The sequence below is a fragment of the Ascidiella aspersa genome, chromosome 9 (genome assembly GCF_963924565.1).
Source record: "Ascidiella aspersa chromosome 9, kaAscAspe10.2, whole genome shotgun sequence".
NCBI classification, from domain to species: Eukaryota; Metazoa; Chordata; class Ascidiacea; order Phlebobranchia; family Ascidiidae; genus Ascidiella; species Ascidiella aspersa.
Genome location: NC_139455.1, coordinates 17493402 through 17506886, shown reverse-complemented (window position 1 = coordinate 17506886; position 13485 = coordinate 17493402). Strand labels below are relative to the sequence as shown.

The window sequence follows — 13485 nt, the reverse complement described above, 5'->3', positions numbered from 1 at the left end:
CGGCGTCTCAATGCCCAAAACACTGCTATAGCATAAAGTAGTTGTAAAACATACTACAAAACGAAACATATACGCGCAAAGTGCAAAAATTTTTTTTAATAAAATTAAAGTTGGCAAAAGAATAGTTCGACAGGCTCCCAGGACCACATTTGGCATGTGGGTCTTTGCAAGCTGAGCCAATTTAAGAATTCTTTGTCACACCAACCGTTAAAATAAAGTGCAATGATTGTACGGCTATCACACGGCCCACAAATACATAATAACACTAAACTATTTAAAAGTAACTTGTGGCCCACTAAAAATGGCTCTGCGGCCCACAGTTTGCCGACCACTGTTTTAATGTGTCAATTTAATCCTAAAAATAGTTTCAACCCATTTTTAATACTTATTATGCTAATATTGACTAAATTTCCTTATAGTTATCAAAACGAAAAAACACACTTGCAACATGTTTTATTAAAATATACGAAATATATATTTATACAAAACATAAAACAAAATGCTTAAAATAGACTATGAATACTGGATTCTCCTTGTGTTTCTTGGATGTCCAATCTTTGCATTACAATCACTGTGGAAATTGGTAATTTTTCATTTGTTTCATTGTAATCTGTGCTTTTTTACAGCAGAGTTTATTATAGGACACCTACAGTTAGACCACCACATGTGGAAGTTCTTTTATGCAACCTAGATTCTTTAGTAAATTAACATCACATTAGTTTTTAGGATAATTTGATAACTAAAAACATTGCATCAGCTAATTAGTCAATTTTACATGGCAATTATGTTTTACAAATCAGTTAAGGAATTTTCTTTCACACCGATAACATAGGTTAAACAGTGGCAAAATAAAAACAACCTAAAACTGTTTTTTGTTTTTAAAATTCAGCTTTAGGATCGACATGTTTTACCTGTTTGAGGAATAAAACTTTGCTGCCTTCCCTTTTGGCACTGATTTTTGCTTTTGGTCGTTGGGCATTGAATTGAATACATGTTGCCTTTGGTAATAAATCAGTTGTCCTTATGTCTTCTCCATGTAAAGTTGTGTAGGTGTTTTGATCCACCTCGCATGACAAACATACATTATTTTTTCCGATTTACACTTGTTACAAATAAAGCAATAGTCATAGGATGGCTTGTCTTAAACCCATTGTTTTGTGACTTACATTGTACAATACAAAATTTTAGTCTGAACAATTTGCAATTGGTGCTTACAGATAACAAATAGACTGCTTCATTAATTTTCATGTTTGCACTTTCTCCTGGCTTTATTCCTTTTCTTGTTACCAACTTTCTCCCACTTTTAAATATTGCCACATCAAAGTTCTTTATGTTTTGTTCATTTGCATACACCATTATGGTTTCATCATCTGTGGCCATACCTTCATCTACAAAGGCCAAATTTTTTTATTTCTATCATGTAATTTTTTGTTTTAATATGGAGTCTATGTAATACCTAAAATATATTTATAAATGATTTACATTAAGGTATATTTGTTTGTAGTATGTTAAACATTTGCCATTGTAAGCACAAGTTATTTTTGTGAATTATTTTTTAAAGTTTACTTACGGTAGTACATTTCTGGTGCAGATCCGTCATCCAATACAACTTCAACTTCCCAAATATCTCCAGGTTCCACACAAAAAGGTCCTGTGGTTCGATCCAGACCAAAATCGCCAGGTGTCTTATCAATGACAGCGATTTCGAACTCATGAGGTATCTTTATTGGGCCAACTGATGCTGGACACTATATGTTAATAGAAAACAAAATCCAAGATTTATTTTATGACACAAGGTATTTAAAATTTTAATTATTTTAGTATGGCAGTGGGATGTTTTAGAATTTGATAATTTAAACTTGTAATAAATAATTACATTATGATCTTAATTTTTGCTAAACTTTAATTCAAAGGAATACATCTCTTTAATTCAATCTGTTACGTCCCAAACTATTTAGATCCATTTTAAACATGTTGTGTTAGGGTCTTAATGTTTTGAAGTTTACACATAGTTATTTCCCCTTTAAAAATCCCTTGTGATTTATGTGATGTTTTTATTTTTTTATTATTACAATTGTTTACCTCTGCAATTTGTGTTCCTATCCACGGTGTCACATAACTTTCTGATACATCAGTGTTGTCCTCCGTTTGAAAAAGCATAAACCATAAGCTTTCCTCCATCACTTGTAGCAAAAACAGAAATTAAAATTACAATTTAATGATATGCGAATAAGGAAAAGTTACTTTAGTAGCCTATATCCATTTTTTGTGGCATTTTACCTAAAAGCAAGTAATCTTAGTATTAACTTTATAATAAATTTAGTCTCATTTTAACCTACTTTACAATGCCAATATAAAATAAACAAATATATTTGCTATGCATTTTTTTTTAATAGGAACAGCAAAATGTTTTTTAAATTACTTACAATTAATTAAAGTTATTTCATAGTGTTTAGGTTTGATATTCTTCTCCACAGCAGTTAGTTGATTGAAAAATGATTCTTCCTGCACTGGTGTTTTTGGTTTCACTGTTTTTCTCTATAAAATAAAATGCAATATTTTTACAGTAATCAAAAACTTTAAAATTTGCTAAATTTCTTGCTGATGATACTTCAGTAATTACTTGGGAGTTACTTTTTTCAATAATCAATACTTTATATATATTGTAAAAGTATTCAGACTGTTGACAGTCTGAGTAAGACGTAAGACTTTAAATGAATGAAATACAATCTGGTCAACTGGTTGATTTGACCAAATGCGCTGCGATTTCAGCAAGGGTTTACTTTGTTTTCAATTATATGTAATATAAGATTTAAAAAAAAGATTAACCTCCGTTCCAGGAACTCTTTTGCTTGTCTTTTTTCTCAAGAAGTAAGTTGTGATTGCATTGGAGTCCAATAAAATACCTGTTGCAGTTATGTTATTAGAAAATACATTTTTATGTATATTTTTCTCACCTGCTTACAAGTAAATAATAGATGTATACTAGTGTTAAAAACTTGCTCAAAACTATTTGAATTATTTGTCAGGTTGCATACTCCTCGAACAATTGTTTGTTTTATTGTAAAGTCTATTTTAATTCTATAATATTGTTTTGTTAAAAACAGTAACCATCTGCAAATACGAAATAGCAGCAATGAGAAAGCAGGTTAGTCTTGTAAGGCTAGCTAGAAGTCAAAATTCATAATTTTTGACAAGACAAAATTGACTATTTATTACTTGATGAGCTTGAAGTGCTTTGTCTCCGCCTTGGTGCTGGAAGTGGTGAAACCAAATCTGATTGCTCTGCTGGACTTGATGAGCTACCAGAACTATTTTGAAAAATACTCTTTTTTATATTATACTCATCATTTTGTTAATTTAACAGTTTAATAATTTAAAGTTACATTGTGATATTTTATGTACTTAATTGCTGTATTTATGTTTTTTCCCAAAAAATAATTTTCATACCTTGCGCCGTGGGTGTTTGAGTTTTGTACTTCAAGAAAACTCTGTCTTGCTTCATCTGGAATTCTTGATGTTCTTATTGCAGCTAAATAAAAAATGACCAAATAAATATAAACATTTTTGTTCTTGTTCTTTCTGAAGCTTTAAATAATGCTCATACAGGCAAAATATAGAATTTACTAACAACATAAATAATGAAGTTTTATGCTAAATTGCTGGCATTACTATGAACTCAATTAACTCTTATTTTTAGTGTATATAATCAAAACACTACATTAATGTTTCAGACATGTTTATAATTTACCCACCTTTAGGTGCTTGATCATTTTCTGTGGTGTCAACTTTGACTTTGTCTTTTTTTCTCTTTTGTTTTACAGGTGAACCAGTGCTGGAAGTGCTTTTTGTGCTTTCAGGATTTGAGTTCAGGTCTAAGTCTAAAAAGTGAGAATCTTTTTAAAGGCTAAACTATAAGTGTTTTGAAAGGGTAAGTGCATTGAAAAATTTCTGTGTAATAAAATGTTGTACTGAATTACTGATGAAAATTTTGTTCTACAAATAACAAGAAAATATATAGTTTTGTTAGAAAAACATACATTTTATTTAACTGATAATTTCTCAGATATATGCAAACCAAACAAGGTTCTTCAATACAAATGTTCACCTTCTACCATCTTCTTTGACATTTTTGCAAACATATTGCTTGATGCAGATGAAGTTTCATCATCAGACACATTATCTACATCAATTGTTTTTGCTGAACTGCTTCCAAGGCGGCCAACTGATGGGATAGACCAAACATTTGTGCAAGTTTCAAGGACCTCAAGGTAAGATGGAATAATGAAATGATTAAATGCTTCTATGAATGCTAATCGTTTATGTCGTAAATTAAGTACACACTTGGTGAAAAAATAGTTGGCATTTGTGGTTTTTACAAAAAACAGATATATGATGTACAAAATACCTTTTAAGCTGTCGATCAAAAGAATTAAAAAAAATAGTTTCCAATACTTTATATTTAAAATAATTTTCAATTTACGGGCACTAATTTAAATCGTGAAACTAAGATTGAGTTTAATATTAAATCCTTAAAACAGGGTTCAATATTCTTACACAACCAGGATAGTACATTTAAGTTATAAAGGTTCAGTCTCTTATCAAATATTTACCTTGGTAATACATTCCACCCATTTGTCTCTTGCATCTAGTGTCTCACAACTTAACACAAATACGCGATCTGGAGTGTGAACTGTCATGCCAAATGCTAGAGAAAGTGATAAGGTAAATTATGACAAATATGGATAGAATCAAGTTATAATTTGAGAAGAAGCCAAACTTGTTGTAGTACATTTACTTATCGAATGCTAGCTATGCTAACCTAAATAATACAGCAAAAAGCTGACTTGATTTGTAAAATCCACTTTATATTTCTTCCAATTATATGGCAGTAGATAATACCAGTTAACACAAATGTTTTTGTGACACTGCAATATCAGAAAATAATTTTGAAGCAGCATATCATTCTAGCATCTTTAATGTGAGTGAACTAATTAGTTAATATATAAAAATGCATTAATATTTTTAAAGTAAAAAAAATTACCAAAAAAAAGTAAAAAAAAATTATATATTTTAAAACGCAAAATAATAGTTTTGTATTATTTTTTGAATGTCTATTTAGTTAATGCCATTTTATTCACCATCAGTTTTCACTCCTTGTGGGTAGCCCTTCATGACACCATATCCAAATGTTTTTGACCCCAAGGGAATATAACCAAGTGGGTGGGGATCCAGTGGTTGTTCGTAATACCACAGCATTGTTCCAATTAAACAAAACCACCGCTTGCGGAACTTTTCCTGTTTTGTGGGACCTGTTTTGCTCATCCAACCTTCCTAAATTTTTTTATAATGCTATGTTTAAAAATAACATATATTTTTAATATAAACTTTTTTCGTTTATTTTTTTATTTTTTTGGATACCGGAATCGTTGTAATAAGTTGGTTTCTAAATTCTCTGTATTTTCATTAAAACAATTTTATGCAATTTTTGTTAGAAAAACTGCATATATGCACTTACCCTAGCTATTGTTGTGTTTAGGAAGCGCTTAATTTCACTTTCTGGAAATTTCTTATATTTGTGATTGGACATTGACATTCGTAATGCATGATACCAATCTATACAAAAAGGATAGTTTTTTACATTTCTATATTAATTTAATTAAAAAATATTTTGCAAAATATAGTTATTTTTGGTAACTTTTATATTTTGTTAACAATCTTCAATACTGTTCTTAATTTTTTGTTATAATGTATCAAAACTTTTTCATTATTGTTCAAAATAAAATACCAAATAGAGTAAAATTTAAAAATATCCAAAAAACAACACAATTCGTTAAATTAAGAATCAAACCAGTAGTTGTTTTTCCATCTTCGCCAAAAACAAAGAGATTTCTTCTTGTCCCTTCTTTCTCGTAAGTGATTTGCATTCCATTTACATTACCAACTTTTTCTGGCACAATGTAAATATTGACAAGGTTCTAAATCAAATGCAACATTTCCTACTTCTTTATGTGCTTAAACATTCATTTTATGAATGGTATGATTGACTTAATATACACAAAACAAATAACTACAGAGCATTACCAAAACAGTCGTTGGAAATTAGCATTACTTGATAATGGTGTGTCACTTTGTGTATTTAACATATTACCTGAACTTTAATTACATCCTTGGGATTCTTGTCACTGTATTTTATAAAATATTGCAGCAGTCCTTCTGGCTCCTTTAATATAAATTTCCGTCTTTGAAATCTGGATTTAAATACCTTTATTTAAATATAGTGATAAACAACGTAGTAAAATACTTCTTTTACAATATTCAGTTATACGTTCGATTTTAAATATGTTATTACAAATGAATTTTGAATTTTTCCATAACAAAGTTTTCACAAATGCCAATCATAGCAAAAATTTGATCCATTTTTAGTTAAACAATTTGTCGCCCAACCTGTTAGCGTCTTTCGCACGTTTAAACAAAGCCCCGGTTTTTGAGCCTTGGCTGTATTGCGACTGCTGGGACACGTACTTGAACTCTTCTCGTTCGTATTTGGCCTGCACCCATTGCTCTGCGCCAAATAAATAGTAAACTGTGTGGTGATTTTACCTGCCACGAGTATAGGAACTTCGCTGCTTAATTTATTATTCTTTATCATTGGACAGGTTTACAACCCGGTCCGTTAGAAGTTAGTGCATTTCTAAGCAAAAAGGTCTACGACTATTCGGGCATCCAAGAGCAGAAAAGTCTGACTTTTAGCCCTTGAGGTCGTGGCAATGCACTAATTTGGACCTTTATGTAAACTCCCGGTGTATATAAAATTCAAAATATTCCCTGAAAAATCACCTCAGATAACAAAAAATGCGAGATCAACATAATATAATTAACGCCCAATCGATCTGCTGGGAGGAATGTTTGCCTTTTTGACAGTAGGCTACCCCCCATGGCCGACTACAACGATAACGCGCAACAAAAACGCACCTCTCAACATTTGTGGGCTGTCGGGCCCAGGCCTGTGATAGTAGTGAGGCAAGTGCGGCTCGTATTCCAAATTGACAGCGATGTTCCCTCGGTTCCTCATAAACTGCACCTCGTCGGCCTGCCATCTGCAAGATATGGATTAATTGGATTATATCGTTGGACAAACAGAAGAAAACGTTTTTCGATACTGCTAGATATATCACTAAATTTATCCCGATTGCCCAAAAGACTTCTAATTTATGACCTATTGCTGCCGGATTCAGACTGTTTTCAAAGTGCACATTTGCCAAATATATCTACTACTTGATTATCGTCTGTGTAATTTATTTGTTGTAGGACAAAGTTTTTTTGTGCGAATTAATGGTGCCACTCACTTGAGTATATGTCGATTCGATTTCAATTGCACAATGTTCGACCAGGCACCGGCATCTAAAGGCTAAGTGTTTTACGACATTTAGTTATGGCGAATTTTGTTAAAATTGTTATGTGTCTAACAAAGTACTAAGCGAAACGCATGTTATTTTACCCAATTCTTGACTGGGGGTTCAGGTCGCTGCCAAGCGTTTTTGAACCTCTTCTGTTCATTTTTTGGTCTTCGCACCGTAATGTGTTGCAGCTTGTTCGTCTTACGTCAATTAGGAAAATAATTTTTAGATTTTTGTTGTTTTTTCTTGTAAGTGTGATTTGCTATACTGTACGTTACAATCAACTAATAATTTGGTGACCTTTTTTACTGAAATTACATATTTTTTTAACACGTACGGCACATTTGGGTTGGTAAAGGTTCGTTTATTTGGCGATCCAAGATTACTTCTTAACTTGAATCCTTAACGAAAATACAAGCTGTTTTGTCAGCTTTGCCCTTATGATATGAACCTTTTCATTATTTTAGCTTCTAAATCAAACCGACAGTGGTGAGTGGCAAGAAACCCGTTCATGTGGGGCTGACTCATCAACTAACGCAGTGTCATCGCTTAAATGTGGCTGTCATGTGACAATGGCATTATGGAAAATGTAACTTTTTTATTTCTGATATATTTAGTCACTTTTATTTGTTCTAACACTACGTCGTAAGTATATCAGTTACGTATCATAAAAATAACCAGCTGCACCTTTTTTGGAAAAACAAAAGTATTTTTTGCCAAAGATTAAATTCTAACAATACTTGCAACTGGTTATGTAGCGATATGGGAGCAGCCAAAGTTTAGACACACTGTCATATAGTTTCCTATCGACTATAATAACATGTGGGCCGCAAGAGTGCAGCATCAGTATTGCACACGTGTAAGTATAATGGCAGAAGTTTCAGATCTAACCTATTGTTCTTACGGCATTACGGCAACCCTGGGTCGCTACAATAGCGTACATGATGCAAACTTAGGATTGAACTGGTTTACTCTGTAATGTCATTCACTCACTATCAACGCTGGCCAGCGTCAGCCTACTTATGAATCTTGTTCGGAATGCGCTCAGTTAAGTGCTTAGTTTAACCTTCCAATGGGAAAAGGTTCAAATGGATTTCCTTATTGTCACGGGTATGCTGCTGTTTGTATACCGTTTGTCTCTCACCGTACAAATTCCATATATGTGCCAGAGTTTCAGTCTGTTATTTCTTTTTCATTGCTGCATTAGCTGCGCGATACTGAACGACGAAGTAAACCTAACGGTGGCCCAGTTGTGATAATATGTAGATCCCAAAACACTAACCGAAACTTCCTGTTAATGCTTATAACAAAGCGACAGCAGTGAAAATATATATCGACGTCAATATAGTGCATGAAACACGAAATCTTGGCCCTTACATGGGCTTAGCTTTGAATTTTATCGTTTTTTCTACTTATTGCAATATGTTTAGGCGCCGATCTACTTACTTGTGCGCCAGGATGGACACCACCTTGCTTTCGTCGCTGCCCGTCAGCCGCTTGTGATAGGCAGCGCACTTCTGGCACAGGTAGATTCCGAACTTAAGCGACGCGTGTGTTGGTCCAGTTGTGAAGCACTCGGCGCACACGTTGTTGCCGTTCCGCTGCAGCTCACCGCGAATCGCAGTTTGCATTTTTTTTAATGCTGTACAAAACCCTCTTGAAAAAACAATTTTCTTTAATTTCACCTTTTGTTTTTCTTCTGCCTTTACATCTCATATGGTGGCTTTGTAGAGCGAACACTTTCGCAAAGGATTTGCATAAGGTTAAAAGTAAAGCAGCGCTTTTGCACCTTCGCAAATGCAAGCCTCAATACAATACCTAACTGATGCTTAATATAGTGCTTAAGTACTGTCTTGTTCCTGCCTAAACGAAATATATGAAGACCTTCTACCTTACAAACGCATGGTAAACGTCCTTGTTTGCCAGCATCCTTGTTGCCAGTCGTGGTGTACGGTTGTGTAATAGACGCATTTCATTAATCACACTTTAGGCACATCGCGTAGACAATAAGTTGCACGTCTTCCTGTTATAAACTGCAACAGCCAAGTAAATGGGTAAACAAAAGACTACAGACTATACGCTGGCCAATGCCCGCGTTTGCTTGGCCTGGAGTTACTTAGTATGTGTTTTTTCCTGCGTATTGTCGTCAGCCCGAACAACAAGTAAACAAAACTTGTCCAGCCAGGGCCTATGCAAAAATGATACAAGAAGATAACTAAATTTTTGCTTCGCCTTTTTTGCACAAATATAATCGGAAATAGGTTTTGCACTTAACCAAGTAAATGTCCTAGGTGACACCATACGTTAATGGTCTTATAAACTAAAAGGCGACGAGGCTTTAGAATAGAAAAGTATGTCCCACCAAAAATTTATTCAAGTGGCCCTGAGTCAGGACACGTCGCCTCTCACTATATTCTGTTTTGATCTGAGGCATAGGCTTCCTATTTCCGTAGCAATGCTGTTATGGGCGCTCTAATATCATCGCTGAAAATAGACATCGCACGATGCGTGCTCGATTCTCCGTTAGAAATTGCGTGCTTCACATTACGACATTTTTATCGCCCAAAAAGAGGACAAAGTACAATGCAAATACAGTTTCCCCCTCTTTTGGTGATTATACGCATGTACAGCAAACGTATCAGCATAAAACATTAAAACTAAGCAAATTTGTTTGGCAGTTTTACATCCTAAATACTTGGTGTTTTCCTTATATTTTTCATGGGGAAACATTGATAAGAAAACTAATTAAACCTCGTGCTTTTTTCCGAAAAGTCACATAAAAATATAGTTGTGTTAAAACATAAGTAAACGAACTCAAAATAATGAATATTTGGGCATTTTCCAGTGTCATATCGGCAGACCATTCACTGAAACAAAGACTTTTAGCAGAGTGGGCCGCATTTGCCAAATTCGATGCGCCACAGAACTTATTAAATTAAAGGAGTGACGTCATAAGTTACGTCCCGCTCTTGCAGGTGAACTCGTGCGCAAGTATGCAAGTAAATCTCGGCCTAATCGCTCGAAGAGCGAAAATTGAGTTTACATGTCGTATCATGCCATGGTACGACACTTTTGGGCTTATATATTTTCTTAAAACGGTCTGCAAAAACACACGTTAAGAAAAAGCACACATCTTGCTTAACAATGATGGGTGCGCAAGTGATCGATGGATATTGAAATGCGACATTAGACTCGATTATAGTCTCAGAAAACATACTAAATTAGGTCTACATGAAATACTGCGCGTTCTACACTTTTTGATGATAGTCGAAACAATTGTTTTAAATAAAGGCTACTTAACGTGATATTAATTGGTGGGCCGCAATGCGGCCTGCGGGTTGGGCATCCCTGTTCTAAAATTATGCTTTTGCACCGAGTTTTTATGACATCCTAAATGAAAAGGTACTCCCGTCCCCGTGGCATACAAGTCTCAGGATTTTACATCAAGTGGTGGGATAGGTAGGGCAGTGGTACAGCAGTTTTGGCTGCTGTACCAAGATGCAACAGCTGACGACATTTTTGCAGTAAACAGCAGTACAAGGTTACTGCTGTTTAGCATTCAGCAGAATAAAGTGCGGCGAAGGCAGCAATTTTTTGCCAAGTGGTTGGCAATGGGGAAATGGGTGCAGTGCAGTCGACACTTCAATAATCAGTAAAGCAGGAGTACCGTTTGATCGCCACATTTCACCTGGTCGATCGCGTTATATGTCGAATTTTTTAAATAGCGTTCTTCAAGCAACATTAACAGGAGTATAGACCGAAAAACAAACCATAAACCTTGATAAATTTCTGGAGCAGTTTGTTTCTGGCAAAAATGATAGAATGTGATATGACACGGCTCGTATAAATACACTGCATGTCCAAAAACGTTTTTTAAATTCTAATATTTTTGGGTCCATGTCTATGGCAACCCTGGGTATAGGCTACCTATGCTTTATAATGTTGCCGATAAGAATGTTATTATTTCGAAAAGTTTGGGAACTCATCTAATTCTTTAACTTTTCGTCTGCTGTAAATTTCACGTCCCCAAAACTCTACCTTACTCGAAAGAAAATGTTATTTTAAAGAAAAGTTGCGTGCCAGATAAAATTATATGCTCAGTTACAAATTTTGGTAGGTTTTTTCGCTTCTCGCTATATACCGGTACTTTTTATTTGCCGCTTTACTTAATTTTTATGCACATAATAAATAGGCTTGTTCTAGGCTACATATGCACTGCTGCTGACGACTGAATAATGCTTTGGAATTAGTCAAAAAATTCAACAGAAGTCGATTAATTTGACTGTGGTTGGATTCGGGAATCGGGTGTTTTTTAACCTACTCCGCAGTCTAGGTTTGTTTTAACCAGGAAGCCGAACAGTTTTTTTTTTGTAAAATTTCGAGGAGTCAAACCGGAACTGAACCGAATACTTTGAAGTAACCCGACCTGTCGAAACAGCAGTTAGGCCTTCTCCAGCATAAGGCAGTGTCAACTAATATTCTAAAGAGTCAAGTTCTATCATTTACGAATTTACGCCGTATGGGAAATATTTGAAAAATGCCACTTATTTTTCAAATGCTTCATGGAACGACGTTGGTTTTTTTAATGCTTATTAATACGAGTTACAAATCTAAAATTAATTCGGCCCGCAGTTTTGGTTCAAATGTTGTTGGTTTGATTAATCGCTTTGGTTTAAAAACCGAACCGGAACTTTATAAACGTCGACCTGGAGCCTAACCTAATTGTTTAAGTGACTCGTCACCGAAACTTGAAAAAAAAAATGCTAACTTGAACCGGGAAGTTAAACGTTGAAAATTTCTGGTTTTAACCAGGGATTCGAATCGTTTGACTTTCCGGTTCAGGTTCGGTTCGGGTTTAGGGATTTTTTCTGAATCCGGTTAAGTTCCGGTTTCGAGTATTTTAAGAGTTCCGGTTCGGCTCCGGTTCGACTAAATTTATTTTTTACCGGTTCATAAAGTTCCGGTTCAGATGCAATATGAGATGAAAATGTGAGTCAATAAATGTAGAGTTAGGTGACGTAAACAAGCAGCTCATTTTTGAAATATCTGAAAAATAAAAAATCAACGTTTTATTTAATCAGTATTCAAGTTTTTTTTATAAAACTTTGAACATGGCATAACTTGAATCTGTAAAATCGAAGTTGTGACGTCATGTTGGAGTTAGCCGCTTTTGGTTGACAGGTTCGGGTTCGGTTAAGGTTCAGGTTTTTTTCAAAATATTCGGTTCAGTTCCGGTTCGGCTCCTTACAATCTTACAAAAAACGGTTCCGGTTCGAGAAAATTGGGACCTAAACCGGTTCATAAAGTTACGGTTCGGTTCCGGCCCCTGTTTTTTAACCACTTACATTTACTTTCTTTGGTGTAGTTCGACAGACACCGGAAATCCCCAAAATCGATTCTGTCACGAAATGAATTCATCGAAGCTCGACGCTTTGCGCTAATGGGATGATGCGACTTCAATTTTACTGAGCGCATGATTTAATAACAACTGGGTTTATGATTAACTTTGTATTGAGTTAGATTTGCCGGCTAATGGACTTAAGGTCACCGAGACAAGCAGTATTTATAAAAATGCATTCTGGGTTACTTAAATTATAATGATTAAATCTTATAACTATTGAAGTGTATAGTTTAAAAACATATGTTTGAAAGCTTTTAGAAAGAAATTATTATTCGTTCTCAGTTGCACATAGAATGAGAAATGCCCTTTTCGGTTTGGAAGGACTTACCAAGTCTGTTTCAGAAAAAAAAATTGAGTATACACCTAATATAAAGTATAAAACTTCTAAGCTGAAGTTTTCTAGAAAACTCTTCTTGTATATTTCAAATGTATATTTTGTGGTAAACTATATCTAACAGATGTTGGGGACTGAAAGGCTGGTTTATGTTGATTCAGTTTGGAAAGATTTGGCGCTGGTCTAGAATCCCAACACAGTGTTTAAACAATTATTTAATCAACACACATTATTTGGCTTAGGCTGTCCCTTTCGGTTTAGGTTGGGGTCAGTCAAGTATTATTATATTTATTATTTAATAGTATCGCTCAACCTAACCCAACCAAAACGATAACCCAAATAATATGCGT

General features: G+C 34.4%; 1 protein-coding gene across 1 annotated transcript; it reads right to left on the bottom strand.

Moving 5' to 3' along the window:
• Positions 1-652: 652 nt before the first annotated feature.
• On the bottom strand, positions 653-9031 carry LOC146133327 (uncharacterized). Its single transcript, XM_083397714.1, has 19 exons — positions 8847-9031; positions 6976-7100; positions 6448-6565; positions 6152-6251; positions 5852-5978; positions 5519-5616; positions 5142-5334; positions 4614-4708; positions 4109-4265; positions 3756-3881; positions 3451-3532; positions 3220-3311; positions 2830-2906; positions 2427-2538; positions 2083-2183; positions 1571-1748; positions 1216-1388; positions 912-1064; positions 653-694 (listed from the first exon to the last, which is right to left on the bottom strand). The coding sequence occupies exons 1-19, from the start codon at positions 9029-9031 to the stop codon at positions 653-655; spliced, it is 2334 nt and encodes a 777-aa protein (XP_083253840.1).
• Positions 9032-13485: the final 4454 nt, after the last annotated feature.

Coding starts and splice junctions, on each gene's coding strand:
- LOC146133327 (XM_083397714.1), bottom strand. CDS start 9,031: ATGCAAACTGCGATTCGCGGTGAGCTGCAGCGGAACGGCAACAACGTG. Junction 6,252..6,447: donor CGTGCGAAAGACGCTAACAG/GTTGGGCGACAA, acceptor ATTTAAATCCAG/ATTTCAAAGACGGAAATTTA. Junction 3,882..4,108: donor GTCAAAGAAGATGGTAGAAG/GTGAACATTTGT, acceptor CTCACTTTTTAG/ACTTAGACCTGAACTCAAAT.